This window comes from Elephas maximus, chromosome 21, assembly GCF_024166365.1.
Source record: "Elephas maximus indicus isolate mEleMax1 chromosome 21, mEleMax1 primary haplotype, whole genome shotgun sequence".
Classification (NCBI taxonomy): Eukaryota; Metazoa; Chordata; class Mammalia; order Proboscidea; family Elephantidae; genus Elephas; species Elephas maximus.
The window spans coordinates 46,969,326-46,997,214 of record NC_064839.1 but is presented as its reverse complement, the minus strand read 5'-3'; the positions used below and the strand labels follow the sequence as shown (position 1 = coordinate 46,997,214).

At 41.0% G+C, this 27,889-nt stretch overlaps 1 protein-coding gene across 4 annotated transcripts; it reads left to right on the top strand.

Annotated features, from left to right (window-relative positions):
* The first annotated feature begins 343 nt into the window (after positions 1 to 343).
* Positions 344 to 26,965, top strand: C21H16orf46 (chromosome 21 C16orf46 homolog). Of its 4 annotated transcripts, XM_049864914.1 has the most exons (6): positions 344 to 583; positions 4,484 to 4,557; positions 6,408 to 6,455; positions 9,211 to 9,449; positions 15,167 to 16,138; positions 24,407 to 26,965. In XM_049864914.1, the coding sequence occupies exons 4-6, from the start codon at positions 9,249 to 9,251 to the stop codon at positions 24,428 to 24,430; spliced, it is 1,197 nt and encodes a 398-aa protein (XP_049720871.1). In that variant the 5' UTR covers positions 344 to 583; positions 4,484 to 4,557; positions 6,408 to 6,455; positions 9,211 to 9,248; the 3' UTR covers positions 24,431 to 26,965. The 4 variants fall into 4 exon arrangements, with proteins under 4 accessions (XP_049720871.1, XP_049720868.1, XP_049720869.1 ...); XM_049864911.1 differs by lacking the exon at positions 24,407 to 26,965 and having other exon boundaries at positions 15,167 to 18,843; XM_049864912.1 differs by lacking the exons at positions 6,408 to 6,455; positions 24,407 to 26,965 and having other exon boundaries at positions 15,167 to 18,843.
* The last annotated feature ends 924 nt before the right edge of the window (positions 26,966 to 27,889 follow it).

Sequence of the window (27,889 nt, the reverse complement as noted above, 5' to 3'; positions counted from 1 at the left end):
AGTCTTCGACAGGAAGGCTCTGCTTTCTCAACCCAGGCACGGGCAACGGCTGTCAGCACCAACCCCTCCGTCTGCTTCCCTGGCCGGGAGCTACACAGTACGTGTCAAAATGTACTTCGGAAAGTGAGCTGGGCCAGGCTTCCTCAGGCGGTAGCAGCAGGATAGATGCCCTCTTCACACGCCCGGTAGAACGCCCACGCCCACGCAGAGCCTGCCGGGAGCACGCGGCAACTGCGGCTCGCCAACCTCATTTCTATGGTGCAACTTTGTTGCGCGAGGGAGCCCTGACGTCACTTCCGCTGCGACCCCTCCAAGCCTGCCCACGGCCCGCCCCCAACGCGCCCGTAACCCAGGGCGACGACCTGGCTGGCAGCGGAGCGAGTGTTCCCTAACCCGCCGGCCAGGACAAACTGCCCCGGAGCCTTCCACCCCGCCCTGCCCTACATGAGGGTGTGAGCGGCCGCGGTTACGGCCGCTTCCCCGCTCCGGGGCAAGGCCCCAGGCTCCCTACCGGCGACAGAGAGAGAGGCTCTGCTCAGTTGGAAGGAAACGGCCTTCTAAGGCGGGGAAACAAACGGGAAAGGTAGTGCGTCCCTGGGACTGGAATGGGAGTGGGCGCGGCCTGGGGTTAGGAGCAGGAAGGAATGGGTGGAGCAGCGGGAGGAGCCGCTGAAAAGGGCGGATCTCTGTGGGGAGGAGCCAATGGAGGAAGGGGAGGAGCTTGGTTGGCCAAGGGGCCGCCTTTCGCTGAAGGGGATAGGTATGCTGGTGGGGGAGAGGGAGGGGCTTGTGGGGAAGGCGAGGAACCCGGTGTGAAAGGCCGGGGCTTTGGGAGGGAGAGGTGGATTTTTTATGTTTGATGACTTGTAATTTCATGTGAACTGTAAGGTGTGTGAGAGCTGGGAAGACAAGTGTTGCTTTATCATTTTATTCCCAGCGTTGGGCACTTAATGAATGAAGGAATGTGAGCTTAGCAAGGAGTAAAGTTGGGGACTGAGAATGGAGTAAAAATGGCCTGGTAGGGGAGGATGCTGGAGAAATCGCTCTCCTGGAAATCATTCCGTGAATATTTAATCAAGGCCAGTATGCCTTATAAGTGCAAATAAGCATAGGACACAAAGAATTAATATGAGAAAATTTATAGTCTTGAATATGTAAACAAATGGTTCAAGTTGGATGGTGCATGTGGTTACCTTTGAGGCAAAGCTTCAACCCTTGCTGAGTTGTGTTCCAAAACCGTAAATTAGGCTGGAGTTCCAATGGCATTTTCTTGTAGAAACTATGTTACCTGTAGTCAGGAGAGTCAGGCCAATCTTTAAGACCTATTAAGACCAGTTATATATACCTGAAGTTTAAGAAACTTAACTTCCACCATGGCCAACGGTGTTTGTATTTATTCATTCAACACATGGTGGTGGGGACCAACAGGAGCATCCATTCAGAATTCCAAGTGAGGGTGTCAGAAACCCATCTTTCTCTGGCTGAAATCCTGACAATAGATTCGAATTTCCTGTAAACCCGTAGCTTCTCCAAGCTGGGGGTACAGTGTAGAGCCAGTGAGGAATTGGGGTAAAGCAGTAAGGAGTTTTGAGGATTAGAGCCTGCTTTTGACTTGAATGCCCTGGGCCTTTAACCTCTTCTTTGCCATCAACATTCCCCTACTCTTAGTAGGTTAGGAATGTGTCACCTAGGTGTTAGGATCTAGGGTAAGGCATTTGTAGTCTGACTATATAGCCAGGCAGTGATGAATCTGTTGGAATAACTCCACATTCCCCTTTTCTCCAGCCCATTGTAACCACCCAAAAAGTTGTGTCTCTGCATTTTCCTGTTCTGGATATTTCATATAAGGGAGATCATACAATATTGTCCTCTTGTGTCTGATTTATTTCACTCAGCATAATGTTTTCAAGGTTCATACATGTCATAGCACGTGTCAGAACTTCATTCCTTTTTATGGGAGAATAATTACCCATTCATCTTTTGATGGACACTCTTGTTTCCTACCACATTTTAAGAGAGACTTTGACAAGCAATTGTGCATTCTTAAGATGATGAGGAATTTGGGATTCTTTTCTGGAGAAATGATAGCTGTCTTCAGATATTTTCAGGGCTATCATGTTGCTTTTAGTAAGAACACCAGAACTGAGGAGCAAAATTTTCAGGCTTGCAAATGCCTTTATTTGAGAACATTCTAATCCTTAGAGGTTCCAATGGAATGAAAAAAAAAAATGCTTGTAAAGTAATGAGCTCTCAGTCATCAAAAGTATTTGAGCAGAACCTGAGTTATTACTATATTAGTTTTCTATTGTTGCCCTAACAAAGTAACCACAAATTCACTGGCATAAGACAACATCCATTTATTAGCTTACAGTTTTATAGGTCAGAAGTCCAGGGCAGCATGACTGCGTTTTCTGTTGTAGATCTCACAAGCCTGAGATCAAGGTGTCAGCCAGGCTAGTCTCTTACCTGGAGGGTCTAGGAAAGAAAGCACTTCCACATGCATTCAGGTTGCTGGCCAAATTCAAGTTTCTTGCAGTTGTAGGACTGAAGTCGAGGTTCTCTTAGTACTGAGTTACTTTTTAAATGTGAATTTTATGCAACACATCTATGAGAGCATCAACAAAAAATGTGTCCGTCTATCTTACTCAGTTGTGATATTGGTGCTACTCTGCAATTGACCAATGGAGGCTTAATGGAAGTCTTTGTTTATTTCTGGAGCAAGACACTATGTGCTCTGTAAGCTACAGATTGGCTAGGATGTTAAAGCTACACTGACTTTGCCAGATGTGTAACAAAGAGGCATTTGGTAGTCTCTGCACTGCTCGGTTCATTAGCAGACTCCATGAATTACAGTGTCAAAAATCCAAACAGTAATGTCTATTCTTTTTCTGCATTACCAACCCATTCTTTTGCAATTCGGTAAATTCAGTGGGAAGGCCTTGTATACTTTGACTTAAGAGTAGTTCGACCCTTATTTTTGGAATTCAGCTAAATGACCTTCATAAACTCTATTGACTTTGTATACTTTTGTTATTCATCTTTGTTGTACATACTGTTCTTTTTCAGTATATCCTTGTTCAAGATCTTTACTCCAACTTAAAATTGTATAAACCATGTAGTTCTACTCTGTCCTATAGGGTTGCTATGAGTCGGAATTGACTCGACGGCACTGGGTTATCCATTCTTTGATATAATGATTTCAGTTTGCTCAAGGTCAAAATCCACAGTATCCTCACCTCCACCATTTTCCTACATTCCATTTCTTGAAACACTCTCATTACATAACAATTTTTAAAAGAATGTTTTACTATGGAAACTTTCACACTTATGTAAAATTAGAGAGAATAGTAGAATGAGCTTCCATGTCCTCATGCTCATCTACAACAGACACAATTCATGGCCCCTTTTATTTCATCATTCCCTCCCTAACCACCCCCTCCATGGATGGTATTATTTTTAAGCAAGTCACTGATGGCTTATGTTTAATTGTTTATAGTTTTTTAATGATTTGGGGGCTGATAAATTACCTTTCTGTTCCTGTCTTTAAATACTACCAGAACAGATATTTACTGAATCATAGTGAATTTCTATTGACTTGTGTTCCCTAGGCTCTCATTCACCTTCTTTATTTCATTTCCAAATATCTTAAGTTCTTGGATCGGGTTTTTTGGGGCTTATTCTTGTTTACTTAAGCATATGTTGGGGGGTTGGAGCTCAGTCAGCAGTTTCTTCTTTGTACATTTTGGTTTTAGTCCCTTCAATAGCTTGTGTAATAGAGTTTAATACCTTCTGACCTACATCTCTGTGCTCTCCTGCTTTGTACTCTAAATCCAATTTTCTAGTTGCTTCTGCAAATGCATTTCCCATGGGAGCGTTTTCACTGGGACCTTTGTGTTTTCTTGATGTGATTTTCTTGAAAAACAGTAGTATGGGTTTTGATGCATACTTTATAAAAGTGATTCTAACTGAATCAGGTTCCAAAGCTCACTGGAAGTCAAGAAAGTAGGATAACATTAGCTAGTAACTTACTTTAGATCTGTCAATTAGGCGTAATTTTACTATCGGAAAATATGAGTATTATATGAGTGTAGATTTCTACATTCCAGCATACAATTCATAAGAAATTGCATTTCTACTGTTTTAGTCGCTCTTTGTGTTGTACGCATTTCTATTTGTCATCTGCTTTTTTAACATGCACTGGAGGAAACCCTGGTGGCGTAGTGGTTAAGTGCTACGGCTACTAACCAAAGGGACAGCAGTTCGAATCTGCCAGGTGCTCCTTGGGAACTCTGTGGGGCAGTTCTACTTTGTCCTATAGGGTCTCTATGAGTCGGAATCGACTGGACGGCACTAGGTTTGTTTTTTTGGTTTTTAACATGCACTGGAAGGTAAGAATGGGCAATAAAATTTTAAGGTATGTTTATAGGAGGGAGACTTAAAATTAAGCCTACAGTATCCATTAACTGAATTTTTTTCTCATTAGGAAAAGAACATCGATATCCTATTTTAGCAGTTCAGCTTGAAGACCAGTGTTCCGAAAGAGCACCTAGGGATCTGGTATGCAGTAATCTGACCATTTGACTAATAATACTGTGCTTAGTGATTCAGAGATGATTCTTAGCTTTTGATTGTAAGAATTTAGTATACTTCCCCATGAATTATTATTGTAACCTGGGTTTCTCTTGGTACTTTGTAATACAGTGTGCCTGGAACCTCTTCTGGTGCCTTCACTGGGTTTTACTTTGGTATCCTAGACTTCCTGAAGCCCCTCATGAACTTCCCTTTAAGAAGTGTTGCTCTGGAGGGCAGAACTAAGACCTGGGAGGGGGTGGAGGAGATTGAGGGCATATGGAACACAATGTTGGAAAATAAGGGAGAAATTTCTAACAATTACAGTAGTAGTTTTCAAACTATGCTGATTTTTAGAATCACCCAGCACGCTTTAAAAAACCTGAGGCCCTCCTTTGCCGTGAGACCAGAACTGGATGGTACCCGGCTACCATTACTAAATGTTTTGATCAAAGACTCTATAAAGAATCCTGATCACAAGGGGAAAATGCAGAACAGAATTTCAAATTCTCATGGGATCCAGACTTTCTGGGGCCATTGAGGCTGGATGAACCCCTGAAACTATTACCCTGAGATAATCTTTAAACCTTGAACTGGAAATATCCCCTGGTAAGTCTTCTTAAAACCAAACAGTAGTTTGACTTAACTAGTAAAGAAGTCTGCCTTGAGCATTTTGCTCTTCCAAGATCTATCCATATTGGATCAAATTGACAACAGCAACTTGAAAGATAGGAAACTTAGAGGACATTGAGTTTATGTTAATGGGGGAAGAACAACTCAGAGAAGGAGGGAGAGAATGGTTGCACAACTGGAAGAATCTAATCAGTGTCACTGAATTGTATATGTAGAAGCTGTTGAATTGGAAAATAAAACAAAAACAAAAAAACTTCAAGGCCCAGGCTGTGCCTTAGACCCATTGTAATCAGAATCTCTGTGGATCGGGGTCTGAGCAACAGTATTTTTTACAGAGTTTCCCAGGTGATTCCATGGTGCAGCCAAGTTTGAGAACCTGTAAAGTTCAGCACTTTGCCTTTGGAACTGGCTTTCCAAGTAGTAAGCTCTCTGTCAGTGGAGGTAATTCAAATGGAGGTTAACTCAAGCACAGAACATTTTTCTTGTTGATTTGAACATCCTAACTATTGACTCGGCAGCAATGGGTTAACTATACTTAATCTCTCCTAAAAGTACCAATTTCTTTGCTGTATTATAAACTTCAAGTTGAAATTTATTTTAATAAATGGCTTTGCTTTTGAGCTGCTTACTTGTTAAGTCCATGGAGTTCTGTGGGACACATGCTTTTGTAATTCAGAAGAGGACAAGGTTTGAGTGTGCTGCTTTGGCCTGGGCAAATCTGAAGTTGTGTTATTATTACCTGCCATGAAGTTGGCCCCAACTCATGGTGACCCCACACACAGTAGGACAAATGCTGCCCAACCCTGGGCCATTTCCCAGTGAAATGTGAATTAGATCTTTGTGATCTGTAGGGTTTTCATTGGCTGATTTTTGGAAGTAGATTTCCAGACCTTTTTTCCAGGTCCACCTTAGGTTGGAAGCTCTGCTGAAATGCATTCAGCATCATAGTAACAACCAAGCCTCCTCTGACAGATGAGTGGTGGCTGTGCGTGAGGTGCGTTGGCTGAAACTTGAACTTGGTCTCCTGCATGGAAGTCAAGAATTCTACCACTGAACCATCACTGCCCCCTAAAGTCTGAAGTGAAATTTCAAAATATGAAAGGAGCAGGCTGGTGTGCACAATCTGTCTGGTCCTGAATTGTGCTTCTGTTTGTAAACAAAACAGTGCTTCTAGTCTTTAGTCACCTGTAATTTTTTCCTTTCAGATTTTATTCCTTTCCTTTGGTGTCCAAATATATTTTAACCTTCCATAGGTAAGTGGGAGCTTCTTCGTTGCCATAAAATGCCACTTTAATCCTATGTAAAAAAGCTGAGATGGTGATTAAACAGATATGGTTATAAGAAATTCTGATCTTTAGCTCAGCAGAAAAGTTAAAAAGTGGGTTTCTGGCAGGGACCTTGTTTGAGTGAAAGAAAGCAAGGTCTTTGTCCCCAGCATCCAGCGACTTCTGTTTCACCATGAGCAAAGAGTTCCTCAAGAAGGCACTGGCTGCCTGTCACCACTAAAGCTAGACCCTTGGAGGTCACTGCTTGGACATGAGAGTTAATCTCCTCAGATGAGGAGTTCCCAGGAGGAGCCCCTGACTGTGGGACGGTACTATAATCATGCCCCTTTTTATAGATGAGCAAACAGACCCAGAGATGTAAGTAACTTGCCCGAGGTCACACAGCTAGTAAATAGAGTAGATTTGATTGGAACCCTGGCTGTTTGGCACCAGAATCTGTACTCCTAGAAACTATGATCCTTTGGCTGGATTATTAAAGCCAAGTCCCATTTTTCAATTCTAAAAAAATCCAAGTTTATAGTTATTATTTGTTGGAAGGTTGGTCCAATAGGAGCTTTGCTTCCTTTGCCAGAAGCTGAAACCTACCTGAGATCTTTCCATCTGTTTATTCTGCCTTTTGCGTTTTCAGCCTCAACCTCAGGCTGATTCCTCTTGTATTTCAGAATTGGTCCTTGACAGTCCAGAAATGATTTTAAGCAACTCCCAGGACTATATATTTCTTCTTTGTGACTAGCAAAGCCATGGTGGCGTACTGGGTAAAAGCTCATCAGCTAACCAAAAGTCAGCAGTTCAAATCTACCAGCTGCTCCTTGGAAACCATGTGGGGCAGTTCTGCTCTGTCCCATAGGGTTGCTATGAGTCAAAATCATTTTGATGGCAATGGGTTTCAACAGGTTTGAGAATAGCACAACCAAGACAGTGCCTTTGTCTCATCAGCCTCAGAAAAGTTCTTTGTGATTGGACCAGCTTAGGCTAAAGGCCTACTTGTGAATCAGTCTTTTTTTTTTTTTTTTTTAAATTGGGATAAAATTCACATAATATAAAATTCATCATTTTAACCATTTTAAACTGTACAGTCCAGTGTTTTTTTATTATATTTACAATATTGTGCAATCATTACCAATATCTAATTCCAGGAATTTCCATAACCCCAAAAAGAAATTCTGTCTCTCCTAATTTCTACCTCCTCGATCCCCTGGCAACTACTAATCAGCTTTCTGTCTCTATGAATCTGCCTATTATGGACTCCCTGTAAATGTAATCACACAATATGTGGCCTTTTGTAACTGGCTTTTTTCACTTAGCATGGTTTTCAAGGTTCCTCCATGTTGTAGCATGTATCAGTACTTTATTCATTTTTATTGCTGAATAACATTCCATTATATAGATAAACCAGGTTTTTGTTCATTCATTCATCAGTCGATAGGCATTTGGATCCATCACATTGTGGCTATTGTGAATAATGCTGCTATGAACATTCATGTACCAGTTGTTGTTTGGACTTGTGTTTTCAGTTCTTTTGGGTAGTGTCTTAGTTATCTAGTGCTGCTATAACAGAAACACCGTAAGTGGATGTCTTTAACAAAGAGAAATTTATTCTCTCACAGTTTAGAATGCTAGAAGTCTGAATTCAGGGTGCCAGCTTCAGGGGAAGGCTTTCTCTCTCTGTTAATTCTGGGGCAAGGTCCTTGTCATCAATCTTCCCCTGGTCTAGGAGCTTCTCAGGTGCAGGGACCCTGGGTCTAAAGGATGCACTGTGCTCCTGGTGCTGCTTTCTTGGTAGTATGAGGTCCCCCGTCTCTCTGCTTCCTTCTGTCTTTTATATCTTAAAAGAAATTGGCTCAGGATACGACCTAATGTTGTAGATTGAGTTCTCCCTCATTAACATAACTGCCTCTAATCCTGCCTTATTAAGATCATAGAAGTAGGATTTACAACATGTAGGAAAATCACATCAGACGACAAAATGGTGGCCTACCCAAGCTGACACATTTTGAGGGGACACAATTCAATTCATAACAGGTAGCTACTTAGGAGCGAAATTGCTGGGTTATATAGTAATTTAATGTTTGACATTTTGAGGAACTGCCAAACTATTTTTCAAAGTGGCTGCACCATTTTACATTCGCACCAGCAGTGTATGAGGACCAGCTTCTCCACACCCTCACAAACACTTGTTATTTTCCTTTTTTGTGTGTGAACCAGTATTTATTTTGGGGAGTGGATTGGGCACATAGGGGTAGAGGTCTGAGATTGGGAGTGCATTTATTGACTTGGCCTAGACCACATGCTCTGCCAGCTCCCTCAGAAGTTCAAAGATCCCCAAAGCAGATGCCAAGGGTTGTTGGGAAGAGGAAAGAGGAAGAGGACAAGAGGGGTATGACCACAGTATCATCGGGACATTTTTGGAGTGGGAGGGTAGGGATGCTTCAATCTACATGACTTACCCCACTCTGTACCCCATCACCAGGAATAATGCCTGTGTTAAATTCTTCCTGTCCTCTTCTTTATTCCCAACTTTGATTTGTAGTTACATTAATTAGTCTTTAATCAAAATTAGTCTTACATTTTATAATGTCAGTAGTTGGCGTGGATAGCGAATGGCTTATCTGTTGTCAGTCTGTTTCCAAATGTGTCTTGAAGATAACTTACCTGAGTTATTAGATTGCTTTTCAAAAATTTAATATTAAAAGCTAAGTTCAATCTGTGTTTCAAACTGCAGGCAGAAGATGTTAAAAACTTTAAGAAACAATCATAGCAATGGCTCTCTGTCAGAAAAGTGAGACTGATTTAGAAAATAATGAAAATCAAAACACAGAAGAAACTGAACCAACCTCTACTTGTCCAGATGAAAGAAGCGAAAGGAGTCATGTTTGTTGTCTTCTGAATATCAGTGACATTACACTTGAACAAGATGAAAAAGCCAATGAGTTTGTTATTGGAACTGGATGGGAAGAAGCAGTGAGTATCTTCTTGTATTAGATCTCTTGAACATCAGTGTTTCAATCAAATCTCTTTTTAAAAATAGAGTTACTGTAACTAAAAAAAATGTGGAAACAATGAAATATAGAAACCCTGGGAACAGAAATAAAATATTGATGATGAAGATAGCAGTACCTTCTCTGGAGCGCTTAGTATTTAGCAAGCATGGTACTGAATGTTTCACATTCATTAATTCATTCAACCTCTCAATACCCCTGTGAGGCAGGTATTATTATTATTATTTTGTTCCATATTTATTTATTTGTTTATTTTTATTGTGCTTTAAGTGCAAGTTTACAAATCAAGTCAGTCTCTCATACAAAAATTTATATACACCTTACTATGTACTCCTAGTTGCTTTCTACTAATGAGACAGCGTACTCCATTCAGCTCTGTCCCCCTCTGCCTTCTCATCTCCCCTCCAGACAGGAGCTGCCCACATAGTCTCATGTGTCTACTGGAGCCAAGAAGCTCTCTCCTCACCAGTATCATTTTCTGTCTTATAGTCCAGTGCAATCCCTGTCTGAAGAGTTGGCTTTGGGAATGGTTCTAGTCTTGGGCTAACAGAAGGTCTGGGGATCATGGCCTCTGGGGTCCTTCTAGTCTCAGTCAGACCATTAAGTCTGGTCTTTTTATTAGAATTTGAGGTCTGCATGCCACTGCTCTCCAGCTCCTTCAGGAGTTCTCTGTTGTGTTCTGTCAGGGCAGTCATCAGTTATAGCTGGACACCATCTAGTTCTTCTGGTCTCAGGCTGATGTAGTCTCTGATTTATGTGGCCCTTTCTGTCTCTTGGACTCATAATTACCTTATGTCTTTGGTGTTCTTCATTCTCCTTTGCTCCGGGTGAGTTGAGACCAATTGATGCATCTTAGATGGCTGCTAGCTTGGGTTTAAGACCCCAGATGCCACTCTTCAAAGTGGGATGCAGAATGTTTTCTTAATAGATTTTATTATGCCAATTGACCTAGATGTCCCCTGAAACCATGGCCCCCAGATCCCCACCCCTGCTACTCTGGCCTTCAAAAAGCATTTGGTTGTTTTCAGGAAACTTCTTTGCTTTTGGTTTAGTCCAGTTGTGCTGACCTCTCTTGTATCGTGTGTTGTCTTTCCCTTCACCTAAAATAGTTCTTGTCTTCTATCTGATTAGTGAACCCCCCCTTCCTCCCTCCCCACTCTCGTAACCCTCAAAGAATATTTTCTTCTCTGTTTAAACTATTTCTTGAGTTCTTATAATAGTGGTCTCATGCAGTATTTGTCCTTTTGCAACTGACTAATTTCACTCAGCATAATGCCTTCCAGATTCCTCCATGTTATGAAATGTTTCACGGATTCATCGTTGTTCTGTATTGATGTGTAGTATTCCATTGTATGAATATACCATAATTTATTTATCCGTTCATCCGTTGATGGGTGCCGTGGTTGCATCCATCTTTTTGCTATTGTAAACAGTGGTGCAGTGAACATGGGTGTGCATATATCTGTTTGTGTAAAGGCTCTTATTTCTCTAGGATATATTCCAAGGAGTGGGATCGCTGGATCGTATGGTAGTTCTGGCTTTTTAAGGAAGTGCCAAATCGATTTCCAAAATGCTTGTACCATTTTACATTCCCACCAGCAGTGTATAAGTGTCCCAGTCTCTCCACAACCTCTCCAACATTTATTATCTTGTGTTTTTTGGATTAATGCCAGCCTTGTCGGAGTGAGATGGAATCTCATTGTAGTTTTGATTTGCATCTGTCTGATGGCTAATGGGAAACCCTGGTGGCGTAGTGGTTAAGTGCTATGGCTGCTAACCAAAGGGTTGGCAGTTCAAATCCACCAGGCGCTCCTTGGAAACTCCATGGGGCAGTTCTACTCTGTTGGAATCGACTCAACAGCAATGGGTTTGTTTTTTTTTTTTTTTTTTTTTTTTAATGGCTAATGATCATGAGCATTTCCTCATGTATCTGTTAGCTTCCTGAATGTCTTCTTTGGTGAAGTGCCTGTTCATATCCTCTGCCCATTTTTTAATTGGGTTATTTGTCTTTTTGTTGTTGAGTTTTTGAAGTATTATGTAGATTTTAGAGATGAAATGCTGATTAGAAATGTCATAGCTGAAAACTTTTTCCGAGTCTGTAGGTAATCTTTTTACTCTTTTGGTGAAGTCTTTGGATAAGCATAGGTGTTTGATTTTTAGGAGCTCCCAGATATCTAGTTTCTGTTCTAGTGTTTGTGCATTGTTAGTAATGTTTTATATACTGTTTATGTCATGTATTAGGGCTCCTAGCATAGTTCCTGTTTTTTCTTCCATGATCGTTATTGTTTTAGATTTTATATTTAGGTCTCTGATCCATTTTCAGTTAGTTTTTGTGCATGGTGTGAGGTATGAATCTTCTTTCATTTTTTTTTGCAGATCGATATCTAGTTATGCCAGCACCATTTGTTAAAGAGACTATCTTTTCCCCATTTAATTGACTTTGGTCCTTTGTCAAATATCAGCTGCTCATATGTGGATGGATTTATGTCTGGATTCTCAATTCTGTTCCATTGATCTATGTATCTGTTGTTATACCAGTACCAGGCTGTTTTGACTACCGTGATGGTATAGTAGTTTCTAAAATCAGGTAGCGTGAGGTCTCCCACTTTGTTCCTCTTTTTCGGTAATGCTTTACTTATCCGGGGCCTCTTTTCTTTCCATATGAAGTTGGTGACTTGTTTCTCCATCTCATTAAAAAATGTCGTTGGAATTTATATCGGAATTACATTGTATCTGTAGTTCGCTCTTGGTAGAATAGACATTTTTACAATGTCGAAGTCTTCCTATCCGTGAGCAAGGTATGTTTTTCCACTTATGTAGGTCTCTTTTGGTTTCTTGCAGTCGTGTCTTGTAGTTTTCTTTGTAAAGGTCTTTTATGTCTCTGGTTAGATTTATTCCTAAGTATTTTATCTTCTTGGGGGCTACTGTAAATGGTATTAATTTGGCGATTTCCTCTTTGACGTTCTCTTTGTTGGTTTAGAGGAATCCAACTGATTTTTGTGTGTTTATCTTGTATCTTGATACTCTGCTGAACTCTTCTATTAGTTTCAGTAGTTTTCCTGAGGATTCTTTAGGGTTTTCTGTGTATAAGATCATGTCATTGGGGGCAAGTATTATTAATAGCCTCAGTTTTTGGATAAGGAAGTTGAGGCACCCAAAAGGTGAAATAATGTGCCAAATATCACAGCCAGTAAGTGGCTGGAGCAGGGCTTGAATCTGGGTCTTCTGGACCCCAGAACTCGAGCTCCTTAACGTCTGTGCTAAGCCCCCTGAGGGGCCTGAGGTTTCTGTCCTAGCGGTTTTACTCAGAACACTGTGGGTGTCCTGAAACTATTCTTAGAATGAAGAGAATCCACATTCTGGAACTGTAAGGAACCTTGGTCTGTTCCAGTGGTTCTCAAGTGACGTTTGGCAATGTCCGAAGCCATTTTTGGTTGTCACAACTGAGGGGTTGCTCCTGGCATCTAATGAAAGAAAATTTTGTGTGTGTGTTGGAATATATCCAAGGCATCATTGAGGCTTTTTGTGAAGAGCAAACACTTTAGCATAAGAAAGAACGAGATTCAAATCCAGATCTACCACCTATCAGTAGGTAACCTGGGGGAAGAGTTCATTTCCCTTAGCTTTAGTTTCTTGATCTGTAAGTTAGGGATGTACTACTGCCTACCCCATGGGGTGTTGTGAGGAGGTTGTGAATGCCTAATTCCCTGCCAAGCACTTATTAGACTTTTTAAAAAGTGTTTCTTCTTAACACTTAAGAATTTTGAACTGGAAGAATTTGGGGAGCTGACCGTGTGAAGTGAGGAGGTGAGAAGGTGAAGCAGGAATGGTGGTAGAGGGATGTTGTGCAGGGTGACCACCCCTCCACAGGCCACCTTGATTGGGAGGCTGGCCCCATCCTCAGGCCAGGAGATACTGCTGCTCAACACAGACCCTCCTGATCCTGTGCTTCTCAGTGCACAGCCTCTGAATGTGTCGGAAGTTGCTGTAATGACTTTATTTTTCAAGATAAATAATATTTCAATAAGATATTTAAAAAAATAATAATCAAAAAAAATCTATTAAGAAAATCTCAAAATTTTAAATAAAGACAAGATCTGTAGGGCTAGGATTAGGGTAAGGTGAGTGAGGTGAGTTGTGCTAGTGCAGGGTCAGATCCTGTCTTTATTTAAAAATTTGATTTGTTTTCTTCATGGATTGTTTTGCGTTGATTTTTTTGGTAGACTTTATTTTTTAGCAGTTTTAGGTTTACAGAAAAATTGTGCAGAAAATACAGAGTTCCCATTTGCCCTCTCCTCCCTGCACAGTTTCTGCCATTAACATCTTGCATTCTTGTGCTACATTTGTTACAATTAATGAACCAATGTTGACACAGTATTTACTAAAGTCCATAGTTTACGTATTTTCGTAGGTTCCCTCTTTGCTTTGTAAGGTTCTGTGCGTTTTGACAGATGCTTAAGATCACGTGTCCACTGTTAGAGTATCATGCATAGTAGTTTCACTGCCCTAATAATGTACTGTGCTCTTCCTATTCATCTGTTTTTAAGCCTCAGTTTCCTCCTCTATAAATTTGGTATCAGAACACCTAAATTAACAAGAACAACAGTGCCACGGTGAGGATTAATTAAATGAATGAGTGCTTATAGATCCTCAGCCTGGAATGTAGTAAAAACATGGTAGCTATATTTGTTTTTTAAGATAGGGTTGCTTGATTTAGCATATGAAAATACAGGATGCTCAGTTAAATTTGACTTTCAGATAAACAGCAGATAATTATTTTGGTGTACGTATGCCCAAATATTACTCTGTATCAGACAACTCCATTTTAATGATGACCTCCGTGGCAAGGTCAGCCGTGGTACTCTGGGCATGGACAGGAGGCTGGGGTCCACAGGGGTGCCTGGGGCATGCAGGGCTTCTGTGCGCTTCAGGAACTGCCTCTGCACAACGGCTGTCTCCAGTCCCCTCTAAGCATCAGTGCTTCTCCAAGGTACGGCAAACAGACCAGGAATCAAAAGATCCTTTTAGGTAGTACAACTATAAAAAAACTATACACAGTTTTTATTTTAATAGTTCTGAATGTGTATCTGAAAAAATAGAGTCAGCATGTACAATTGGTCATTTACAAATATTGCTTAGTACGAGGCTAAGGAGGTATTCGGAGCCCTGGTGGTGCAGCGGTTAAAAGCGCTCAGCTGCTAACTGCAAGGTTGGCAACTCGAACCCAGCAGATGCTCTGAGGGAGAAAGATGTAGCGGTCTAATCTGCTTCCTTAAAGATTACAGCCTTGGAAACCCTGTGGGACACTTCTGCTTTGTCGTATAGGATCACAATGAGTCAACGGGCAATGGGTTTGGTTTTTAAAGGAGGTATAAAAACCAAAAGCAAAAAAAAAAAAAAAAAAAGGCGGGAAGAAAAGGGAAGTCAGTTTAAGAAAAACATCAGTTAAAATAAGACTGCCAAAATGGGAATGTGGCTGAAATTGGGGTGACTAGAGTTTGGGATGCGGGAGAAGGCCCTGGCAATCTGCTCCTGCAAAGATTATGGCCTAGGAAACCCTATGGGTCAGTTCTACTCTGTCCTGTAGGGTGGTCGCTATGAGTCAGAATTGACTCAACTGACACAACAACAACAGAGTTTTGAAAACATGGCTGGAGTGACGTGCTGCTTTTCTTGCAGGTCCAAGGCTGGGGCAGTACTTCTCCAACAGCCTGTATCTGGCCAAGGAAGAAAGTGAAGAAGGCGAGGGCAGGAGAAAGTGCCAGTAGCTGCTTACTCTGTGTCAATATCTCCCAGGGGAGACCTGAGGCTAGGCTACAGATGGACCCTGGGAAATTAGAGGCCAGGGCCCTGGCTGAGTCAGGGCCCAGAAAGGATCAGAGCAGCCCCTCCCAGAGCCAGGGATCCCCCCACGGTCCCAACACATCTTCCAGGGAGATCAGCAAAACCTGCTTTCCCTACCACGGTCACAATGAGAAAAAAAGCCTGCAAATAAAGGAGTTTATTTGGTGTACAGACCACTGGACTGCCTCCGAGACTGTTAAGGGCAAGGACCTCAAGAGCCACGAGCATCCTGGTGGAAACACAGACAAGGGCTTCTCCATTTCGGATTCCTTGACCTCCAAGGCCCTCTTAGTTCTGCCCCCGCTGAAGGCTTCACCTCCAAATGGCTTGGATGTTCTGGGTAAGAAGAGTAAGAATGTTTTCTTGCAGCAGGAAGAGAAGGGGCTGAGTGTGGAAGAGGTTGAATGTGTGGCTTGTACATGTGGATTGAAAACAGTGGACGGGAAAGGTGAAAGGAGACCTGTTGAGCTGGCCAAACACCTTAAGGTCAAGGACTCTCCACCCTCCCCTCCCCCAGCAGCCTGGCCTGCCCTGCTGGCCGACCCCAAGCCTTGTTGCCTGCACTGGCCCCTGCTGCCTGAGCGAAGCCTGCTGTGCCCGCCCACACCCAGCAACGTACGATATCTCGCCTCATTGCAGCTCTTGCAGAAACAGGGAATGCAAAACCACAAAGCCAAATTCAAACCCAAGGAGCCTCAACCTCCCATGAGCACCGAAAAGCGCATTTTCATGGAGGCCAAGCAGGAAAAGAGGCCCCAAACGTTGGAGACCAAAGCATTCCCAACACCTCTATTGCCATCCCTCACAGTGAGCAGAGTTGTTATTCCGGTCTCCACCCATAGACTCCTCTGAGTTGTCACAATATAATTCCCTGGAAACAAGCTTGGTTTGAATTTCATTCATCCTTCCTCTCTTTCTCCTCTCTTTCCTGCCCCATGCCTATTTTTTCTCTCTTCTCTTTTCTGTCTGTCATCCTTTTAGATGAGAACCAGATCAAATTGAACCTCATCGATGGGTTTTGGTTGGTTCTCAGAAAACCATATTCATGTGTTAGCTGCTTTTCTGCTGCTTAGCTATTTACATGATGCAAGCCGGTGATGCCAGGCTGGGCACCTGACTGCCCTTATTGCTCCACTGCCAATGGAAGCTAGGTGGGTGGTGATGAACTGAACAGGCCTCCTTCAGAGTGGCCCCAGGTGCCAGCCTGGAGCTGCCTGGCAGGGGCTCTATTTAGCTGACCCAAGTGCTTTAAAGCTAAGTATGCTGGGCTAATTCAGACCAAATTGGTTTTTGATTTTTAAGACTAGGCAAATATCTGTCTGCTTTCCCATTTTGTTCTGCAGTGAGGGTCTGAAACATTGCTGTAACAGAAAACTTAAGCCTGTGGCCAAGTGACAAAATCAGTGTAATCATTCTTATGTTCTGGCCTCATGCTCATCCTCTGTGTCTGGGAAGTTGTAGCTACAGCTCTGTAAAATCCAGCTTGGGAAGTAGGTTAAGAATAGATGATTTAGAAAAAAAAAAAAAGTCACTGTGATTATCATCACTGTATTCTTCCTCTGGCCTTCACCTTGTACCTAATATTTAGGAACTCTACAACCCCAGGCAGACCCTTATGGAATGGAGCAGTTACCCCTTCCTCCTGTCTCCCCTAGACGCTTCTTCCATGCTCATTTTACCCTAATGCATATTTCCTAAAGTATATAAATTGTTGTTGTTGTTAGGTGTCATCAGGTCAGTTCTGACTTACAGCAACCTTATGTCCCAGAAAGAAACAATGCCCAGTCCTGCGCCATCCTCACAGTTGTTGCTGTTTGAGCCCATCGTTGCTGCCACTGTGTCAGTCCATCTTGTAGAGGGTCTTTGTCCTTTTCACAAATCCTGTACCCTACCAGGCATGATGTCCTTCTCCAGGGACTAGTCTCTCTTGATAACATGTCCAAAGTACAGGAGACAAAGTCTCACTGTTGTCACTTCCAAGGAGCACTCTGCTTGTACTTCTTCCCAGACAGACTTGTTCATTCTTCTGGCAGTCCATCGCATATTCAGTAGTCTTCACCAGCACCATAATCCAAAGGTCTTCAGTCTTCCTTATTCATTGTCCACCTGTCGCATGCATATGAGGCAAATGAATATATTACGGCTTGCGTCAGGCACATGCACCTTAGTCCTCAAAGTGGTATCTTTACTTTTCAACACTTTAAAGAGGTCTTTTGCAGCAGATTTGCCCAATGCAATATGTTGTTTGATTCCTTGACTGCTGCTTCCATGGGCGTTGGTTGTGGATCCAAGTAAAATGAAATCCTTGACAACTTAAGTCTTTTCTCCATTTATCATGATGTTGCTTATTGGTCCAGTTGTGAGGATTTTTGTTTTCTTTATGTTAAGATGTAATCCATACTGAAGGCTGTAGTCTTGGATCTTCATCAGTAAGTGCTTCAAATCCTCTTACAGCAAGCAAGTTTGTGTCATCTGCATATCACAGGTTGTTAATGAGTCTTCACCAGTCCTGATGCAACATTCTTCTTCATGTAGTCCATCTTCCTGGATGATTTGTTTAGCATACAAATTGAATAAGTATGTTGAAAGGATACAGCCCTGTCCCATACCTTTCCCGATTGTTGAACCACACAGTATCCCCTTGTTCTGTTCAAACTACTGCCTCTTGGTCTAGGTACAGATTCCACATGATCACAGTTAAGTGTTTTAGAATTCCTATTCTTTGCAGCGTCATCCATAATTTATTATGGTCCACACAGTTGAATGCCTTCGCCTAGTCTGTAAAACACAGGTAAACATCTTTCTGGTATTCTGTGCTTTCAGCCAAGATCCATGTTACATCAGCAATGATATATACCTTGCTGTATATTGTCTTCTGAATCTGGCTTGAATTTCTGGCAGTTCCCTGTCAATGCACTGCTGCAACCGTTTTTGAATGATATTCGGCAAAATATACTTGTGTGTGTGATATTAATGATACTGTTCAATAATTTCCTTATTCTGTTGAATCATCTTTCTTTGGAATGGGCACAAATGTGGATCTCTTCCAGTTGGTTAGCCAGGTAGCTGTCTTCCAAATTTCTTGGCATAGACGAGTGAGCGCTTCCAGCACTGTATCGTTTGTTGAAACATCTCAATTGGTATTCCGTCAATTCCTGGAGCCTTGTTTTTCGCCCATGTCTTCAGTGCAGCTTGGACTTCTTCCTTCAGTACCATCGGTTCTTGATCGTATGCTAACTCCTGAAATGACTGAATGTCAACCAATTCTTTTTGGTATAGTGACTCTGTGTATTCCTTCCATCTGCTTTTGACACTTCCTGCGTCGTTCGGTATTTTGCCCATAGAATCCTTCAGTATTGCAACTCGAGGCTTGAATTTTTTCTTCAGTTTTTTTACCTTGAGAAATGCCGAGAATATTTTCCCCTTTTGGCTTTCTAACTGTAGGTCTTTGCACATTTCATTATAATACTTTGTCTTCTCAAGCTGCCCTTTGAAATCTTCTGTTCAGCTCTTTTACGTCATCATTTTTTCCTTTCACTTTAGCTACTCTGCGTTTAAGAACAAGTTTCAGAGTCTCTTATGACATCCATTTTGATCTTTTCTTTCTGTCCAGTCTTTTTAGTGACCTTTTGCTTTCTTTATGTGTGATGTCCTTGATATCGTTCCACGACTCATCTGGTCTTTGGTCATTAGTATTCAGTGTGTCAAATCTATTCTTGAGATGGTCTCCAAATTCAGGTGGAATATAATCAAGATTGTATTTTGGTTTTTGTGAACTTGTTTTAATTTTCTTCAACTTCAGCTCCAATTTGCATATGAGCAGTTGATGTTCTGTTCCACAGTTGGTCCCTGGCCTTGTTCTGACTGATGATATTGAGCTGTTCCATCATCTCTTTCCACAGACATTGTCAGTTTGATTCCTGAGTTTTCCATCTGATGATGTCCACATGTACAAAACCAAAAACCTGTTGCTGTTGAGTCGATTCCGACTCATAATGATCCTGTAGGACAGAGTAGAACTGTGCCATAGCGTTTCCAAGGAGGGACTGGTGGATTTGAACTCCAGAGCTTTTGGTTAGCAGCCAAGCTCTTAACCATTGTGCCACCAGCATTCCATAGTCACCATTTATGTTGTTGAGAAAAGGCATTGGCAATGAATAAGTTGCTGGTCTTGCAGAATTCTATCATGCAGTCACCAGCATCATTTCTATCACCAGGGCCATAGTTTCCAACTACAGATCCTTCTTGTTTCCAACTTTCACATTGAAATCACCAGTGATTATCAGTGCATCCTGATTGCACCGTTGATCAATTTCAGATTGCAGAAGTTAGTAAAAATCTTCAGTTTCTTCATCTTTGTCATTGGTGGTTGGTGTGTAAATTTAAATAATACTCATATTGACTGGTCTTGTAAGTGTACGGATATTATCACCTATAGTGTTGTACTTCAGCATAAATCTTGAAATGTTCTTTTTGACGATGAATTCAATGCCTTTCTTCTTCAGTTTGTCATTCCCAGCGTAGTAGATCATATGATTGTCTGATTCAAAACGGCCAATACCAGTCCATTTCACTCACTAATGCCTAGGATATTGATCCTTATGCATTCCATTTCATTTTGATGACTTCCAATTTTCCTGAATTCATTCTTCATACATTCCTTGTTTCCATTATTAACGGATGTTTGCAGCTGCTGCTTCTCATTTGGAGTCGTGCCACATCAGCAAATGGAGGTCTCAAAAGCTTGACTTCATCCATGTCGTTAAGGTCGACTACTTTTAGGAGGCAGCTCTTCCCCAGTTGTATTTTGAATGCCTTCCAACCTGAGGGGCTCATCTTGCAGCACTGTATCAGACAATGTTCAGCTGCTATTCAGAAGGTTTTCACTGCATATGATCATATGATCTACTATGCTGGGAATGACAAATAGAAGAGGAATGGCATTGAAGTCATCGTCAAAAAGAACATTTCAAGATCTATGCTGAAGTACAATACTATAGTTTTTTCAGAAGTAGACCCAGGTCTTTCATCCTAGTCTTAGACGGGAAGCTCCGCTGAAATCTGTCTACCATGGGTGACCCTGCTGGTATTTGAAATACTGGTGGCATAGCTTCCAGCATCACAGCAACACGCAAGCCACCACAGTACAACAAACTGACACATGGTGGGTGGGTGTATAAATTAACCATGTATAAATGAGTTATATCTTAAATGCCAGGTGATATTGCTAGGTATGGAGATGCCTTGACAAACCACTTTGTAATGTGAATAATCATTTAGTTGCTTTGTAATTACATAGTTGGAATTTGCTTAAGGTGGATTGTCCTCATACAACCCTAAATAATGGCGTGAACAGGATATGCATCTGTATTTGTAGACATCTGTTTTCCATAATTGGGCTTTGCAATGTCTTTAGGCTAGGCTTTTTGTTTTGTTTGTTTTCAAAAACACCAGAGATGCTGGAATGACTATAGTACAACAGTTATTAGAAGGTATAGTTTGCCTATTGAGGTTGGATAATTCTTTACAGTCTGGAAGTAATTTTTAGGTATTTTTCCTCCTCTTCTCTGAATGAGGGAACCATCTGAATCTATTGTGAAGAGGAAGTCTGGTTTCCCACTGTTTCTGTGCAGAGGTGTGAGACTGAAAATGGGGACTTTGATGCCCCGGCAACCTACCACCTAAGTCAGTGGTTTTTAAAGCCCCCCCTTTTCTTTTTTTTTTAAAGTAGAACAGTAATGAATAAGCTCGATACATGAAACAGTGAGAAGTGTTGGTTTGTGGGGAGGGACCTACTCAGCCCAGATGCAGTTACTTCCAGAGATTTTGAAGCTGTTTGAAAACACGGATCTAAGTTACAACAGAATATTGTTTTTTAAAGAAAAGGTCTTTTGTTCAGATAAAGGTTGTACGTTCTACAGATTTTGGTGAAAACATATAACTTAGAATCAAGAAGGAGATCAGCATGAACAACAACAAAAAAAAAACAAAGGAAAAAGGGCCTAAATTTACTAATGCGTAGTAATTTTCTTTTTAAGAAAATAATTTGGTCACCAAAATATTGACTAGAAGATTCCTCTATGAATAGAAAAGAATGTTTTGCATTTGGCATCTGTTTGTTTAGGTGGTTGTTAAGGGGCTGCTAATAAAGTCCCTCTGGAATCTTACTTGCAGTAGCTGGCTTTCCTTGTTTCTCTGTGGATAAAGTCACTCTGCCGTATTTTTATGCAAATAATGTGCACCTTCTACATTTGTTTTTTTTGTTCTACATTTGTTTGCCAACCACCCCGCCCCCCATAGTTTTATAAGTGCTGCTATGCCAAAATTTTTTACATGTTGCTGTAAAAATAATTACTATAGCACAGTTAAGGAAATACGTCGAGGGGGTGGAGGGAGAGGGCACAGCTGGCAAACAAATGTAGAATGTGTGCGTTATATTCATAAAAATACAGTAGGCCTTGGTCCAGTGGTCCTTCAGATTAGATGAGGATGTTCAGACTGGTCTTTGCTATTCACGTGTAGATGAAGGCTAAACGTTCAGTAAAATGCAGTTTCCCGTTGAGATTTTCAGTCACTAACAACAGTTTCAGGGGAAGTGATGACATTTTAAGGAGTTAAGTGAATGAACACATTTGAATAAAGCTGTAGTGTGCTGCAGCCCTCTTTCTAACACAGGGTGGTGATCTCAATTAGATGTTTGGTTCCTCTTTGTGGTTGTTGTTAGTTGCCATAGAGTCAATTCCGACTCATGGTGACCCCATGTGTGCAGAGTAGAACTGCTCCATAGGATATTTACGGCTGTGATCTTTTGGAAACAGATTGCCAGGCCTGTCTTCGAGGCACCTCTGGTTGGGTTCAAACTGCAACCTTTTGGCTTGTAGTTAAGTGCTTAACTGTTTGTGCCACCAAGGGACTCTTTTGATTCCTCTTAGTCTTCTTCAGACCAAGCGTGGAGGCTCCGAGCGTCATTCCTCCTTGTAATATTTCTGGATCTCTTGTTAGTAAATCTTTCCAAACTCCTGTTTGTCTTGAACACTTATATATCACAAGAAGAATTCTGGCCACATGCAGCAGTGCTCCCACAGTGCCTGAGGTTACCCACTGGGTGAGGCCATGTGAGGCCTGAGAAAGCTGCTGAGGGTTGAGGTGAACCAACGGAGAGTCCAGGAAGCTTTCAGACAGACAGAGCCTCAACCCTACGGAGAGATAAGTGTGTGTAACTTTTGAAGGGCAAAGAGGTTTTAATCAGCATAAGGCTTGACTACGTTTGGATAGTAGCCCTCCCTGGTGGCACAGTGATTAAGACCCCAGGCTGCTAACCAAAAGGTTGGCAGGTTGAATCCACTGGCTGCTCCTTGGAAACCCTATGATAAGTAAGAGGACTTTGGCTACTCCAAGAGACTTTCCCTAATTTTTAGCTTTATTCTCTTTCTTCTCGATTTTGCCTCTAGATGTAAAATTTACCTGTACTTCAAAGGACAAGCTATAAAACAATTTGAACCCCAAATCAAATTTACAAATTCCTTCTAAGTTCTGGAACTTCAGTAACCCAGAGGGAGTGCCTTATCTCATGTGGTGCCTCCAGCTGGCTCAGCAGGCAGAGCAGCAAGGCTGGAGGCCCCGCCTGGGGAGCATTTTGTGTGGAGCTTGGGGTCAGTGCAGCCTTGGTGCTGTGGTTTAGGACCTGCTTATTACCAGGCCAGGGAAGACAGGGACAGAGGGCCCCTGTAGCCTAGACCACTGGAAGACCAGGACAGTCCTGGCCTGGCACAGCAGGGGGACTCCCACTGGCTGTGGTCAGACTGGGACCACTGGAGCCAGGAGCAGATCCAGTGCCTACTCTTGATTACCAGGCTGAGCCCTGCCCAGAGTTCTGATAGCAGCCAAGCGCATTGACCGTTTGAGTCACCCAGGGGCGCCTCCAGGAGCCTCTCTAGTAGTAATAGTAGGCCCGCTCATCAGGTCGGTGAAGAGTTGTTGGCCTCTCTTATCCCTCCATATGGAAAGTGTGCATTATTGTTTTGGCAAAGTTTTCAAGATAATCCTTAAGATGTAGATTAATGGTTTGTATTTATATTTGATGCCATTATTCAGAATTCTCTAATATTTTCAGCAATATGCTCTTTTCCACATTTACTGCTTGTGATAAACTGATGTAAACATTAAAAGGCAGCCAACATGATGTACACCTTAGTAACCACTGCCAAATACCATATATGCATGTATTAAAATTGCTTTTTTCCCCATTTAGCTCAAACTACAAACCTTTCCTCCCTGTGTGTCTTTTAAAATGAAACAATTTCCCTGCTTATTAAAGACAGCTAATTTGAAAACATACTATAGTTTCTTCTTTTAAGCATCACAAAAGGGTTATGACTGTTCAGTCAGCCTCTAAATGTGAAAGAGCTGTTAATAATGTCATTTGTTTTATCTAGCATGTGCTCTGAACCAAAGAGAGATCTCACATTTAATTTGGGATAAATACCATAGGTTCTGATTCTGTGTTTCTGACTGTGTAAAGTTCTAGTTTCTGTAGTGCTTCACTCAAATCCTGGGACTGATTTCTCTAATGTCAATTCCAGGAAAATAGGATGTCAGGAAAATACTGACCATTAGGGTAGGTATTTAGAGAACTTAAAGTCTGAGTTCTTATTGTTCAGATGCTAGTTAGGACTTGTTACAGAAGGGTGATTTAAATGATTTTAAAACATACCACATGCTTAACAAAAAAGAAGGTGCAAAAGAAAATAATTACCAGCTTACAATGCTTTGAAAGTACTCTACTCCCTGCTAGCAGACATTAAATTTTTTTTCCATAAACTGAAATAAGACAATATAGAGCGAATAATTCCTAATGCAGTTTTGCAAAGATTGGATGGTTTCTCAAAATTAGTAGTAAAAAAAATCTTAATTTTATAGATGTACATTTTAAAATAGGGAACAGTTATTGGGGACAGTTTTATGGGTAAATATCTTTTACCTTTTGTGATAAGTTAACTCAGATACACTTCCTGCCAAATTCTCACTGTAGCATGGGCTCTGCATTTTCTGAAGTCACTAAATTTCTCGTTACAGCACAGGAAAAAGAAGATAAAGTAGGAGAGGGATCAATTTCAAATTCAGTCCTAAGCAGCAACATGTTTGGGATGCAGTCATAAAACCAACCAAATATTCCACCCAGGACATGGAAGAGCAGTGGATCACCAGAGAGAAAGAATAGAAAGCTGCAAGCTGAAGTAGTGAGAAGATGGAAAACTTCAAACAAGGTCTTATTTACACATACCATGCTAATAAGCTCACTCCTTTAGGCAAAAAAAAAAAAAAAAAAATGTTCACATTGAGGTAATACAGGTACTTTAAGAGTAACAGTCATTATGGAGGTAAATGTATTTCAAAAGTTTTTTCCTTTTCAGAAATATTTGACTATTTCATCCATAAACTATAAAGAATATCATTTTTTTTTTTCATCCTTATATCTTATAATACTAATTTGCTCCAGAGTAAAATACCAAAAGTTAATGGAGGGGTCGTGGCAGTATGTTTCTCATAGGCCACATTTTACTATTTTGGAATTTGTAGATTTAGAACAAAGTTACAAATGTGTTTATTTTGTTATTTGTCAGGCAATATAAAATTTGTAGTTTTTTCTAATGTTTGTTGAAAGAGCTGAGTGAATATTGGTACTCTTCCTGTCTGAGTTCTTTTGGGCATTTGCTCCTTTCAAACATGCATATTTTTACTTGTGGTGCCCATGTATGTTAAGTTTGAGAACACTGACAACCTGAGAATCACCTCCATTTGTTCTTCAGCCTGCCTCTTGATATGCAAGCTAACGTATCAGTGTGTCTGCTAATAAATACATTTCAAACAACCAAGAGAATCCTTTGGAGTTAAACGTTGCAAAAGAGTGGTATTTAGTTATCTTCTTGGCTGTAAGAACGTTCTACTAGCCAACACCTTGCTGAAGAAGCTAGATTAAAATTCAAGTCTTTTAGATGTCGGGAGTATGCAAGTGGGCCAGGGATGTATGAAGCCAATTCACCACGCTGTCCTCTCCTGAAGTGCCGCAGTCAATCAGTGGCACTTCAAAACACTTCAGACAAAAGCACACAAGACATATTGTGAGATATAAGAAAAATAAAACTGCATATAAAAAAATGATATGAAAAAAACGGATGTAAAAATACTTGAGACTTCAAAGTCTTTATCCCTAAATCGCTCAGGGTTACATGCTCATTCTCCTCTTTAAGGACCTTCAGAGAAAAGTTTAAGAAGCAATGTCTTAAATATACCAGATAGTAAATGCTCCTGGAAGGATCCATGGTGGCGCAGTGGTTAAAGCGCTTGGCTGCTAACTGAATGATGGGCAGTTGGAACCCACCAGCTAGCTGTTCCTTGGGAGAAAGATCTGGCAGTCTGCTTTTGTAAAGATTTACAGCCTTGGAAGCCCTATGGGGTAGTTCTACTTTGTCCTCTAGGGTCAGTACGATTCCGACTCGATGACAATTGGTTTGGGTTTGGGAAGTGCTCCTGTAGTCAATATTAGATAGAGGTTTGGACTGGAATTAGAGAAACATTCTAAAATTGAGGCCATCAAGGGTTAAGTGAAAATATCACCTTGTTATTTGCTACTTTTTAAAAAATTATTGTGCTTTAAGTGAGTTTACAACTCAAGTCAGTTTCTCATACAAAAATTTATATACATCTTGCTATATACTCCTAGTTGTCCTCCCGCTAATGAGAAAGCACACTCCTCCTCTCCACCCTCTATTTCCGTTTCCGTTCAGCCAGCTTCTATCCCCCTCTGCCTTCTCATCTCCCCTCCAGACAGGAGCTGCCCACATAGTCTCATGTGTCTACTTGAGCCAAGAAGCTCACTCACCAGTATCATTTTCTGTCTTATAGTCTAGTCTAATCCCTATCTGAAGAGTTGGTTTTGGGAATGGTTCCTGTCTTGGGCTAACAGAAGGTCTCGGGACCATGACCTCTGGGGTCCTTCTGGTCTCAGTCAGACCATTAAGTCTGGTCTTTTTATTAGAATTTGAAGTCTGCATGCCACTGCCCTCCTGCTCCTTCAGGGGTTCTCTGTCGTGTTCTGTCAGGGCAGTCATCAGTTATAGCTGGACACCATCTAGTTCTTCTGGTCTCAGGCTGATGTAGTCTCTGATTTATGTGGCCCTGTCTCTTGGGCTCATAATTAGCTTGTATCTTTGGTGTTCTTCACTCTCCTTTACTCCAGGTGAGTTGAGACCAACTGATGCATCTCAGATGGCCACTTGCTAGCATTTAAAACCCCAGATGCCACTCTCCATTATTTGCTACTCTTAATGAAACAACTCAACTTCTGAACTAGACTGTTCATTTTCATCATATCCAAAGTAGCTTCAAATGGAACTGAGCATCTTTCAGAGAACCCTTACAACATTTTTCTACTTTTCTATTTAGCTCAAGGGAATCAGAAACACATTGATTTGGGGTTTCCTGCAAGTTAGTGACTAAGCCAAAAACTACTCAGATACTCTCTTATTTTTGTGCTTAAGTCAAAGATAAAAGACACCCCATTATAAAATGGTAGCATTTGACAAATATATGAATTGGCTTAATTTCCTTTGAGTAAATTTTCCAAAAAGTTAAATCCTAAGGTTTTTATTTTTTATCTATATCAAAATAGAAACTTTGGTAATGGAGTGTCTCTTCATTTTCTATTAGGAAAATTGTTAGCATCTCTTCATGAACAAAGGTAAAACAACAGTGAAAAGAAGTAGGCACAATTATGTCATCATATGACTTTGAGATGATGAGTTTGTGAAAAGTTTAGGCACCAAAGTCTGGAGATTAAAGAATTTACAAACAACGAAACAAAAACCAACCAGTAGAATTCTTGCTTCTCTTTAATCACTGATTCTCAGTTTTTACAAATAATCTTAGAACAATTCAGGTAACTCTGGTTCTTGGGGAAATAGTTCTTACTTGTACATGAACTCTATATTACATGCTCCAGTTTGCTGCAAGTAACTACCGGCTGTATTAACAAACATTGTCACAGAAACAAAATGTTTTTTTAAAGCCATAAATCATTGCATTTATATGTACAAAAAGCCATAAACAAAGATGCATTTCTCCTTTCTTAGGACGATTTAAATAGATGTTTACACTTTAAGGCAGTGACACGTCTAAAACAATGAAATTCTAAGTTAAGGCTTTATGTTTGTTTTGAAACCCATATTCATAGGCAACTGTGACCAAAGAAAACTTTCATCTTTTAGGTTGAATCCATATGCCCAGGATATGTTAATTATCCCTTAACCACCAATTCCTCTGTATCAGATGTATGGAATATGAATTAGGAGCAACACCATCATTTGATTTAATGATTGTTAGTTCCCTTATTAGGCTTTGAGGATTTAGCCTTCAGTAGCACAAGCTTGTGCAAAAGAAGGGATGGCGCATTTCTTTGTAAACTTAGAAAACTTACAAACTGCACTGAATCTTTTCTGAAAGTTGGCCCACAATTAAGAATTCAGGATCTCCTAAATACAGAAAACCCCAAAAGCACAG

What these genes read in the sequence shown, in the direction of transcription:
- C21H16orf46 (XM_049864913.1), top strand. Translation starts at nt 9,249, where the DNA reads ATGGCTCTCTGTCAGAAAAGTGAGACTGATTTAGAAAATAATGAAAAT. An exon ending in GAACTGGATGGGAAGAAGCA is followed by an intron (nt 9,450 to 15,166) that starts GTGAGTATCTTC and finishes CTTTTCTTGCAG; the next exon opens with GTCCAAGGCTGGGGCAGTAC.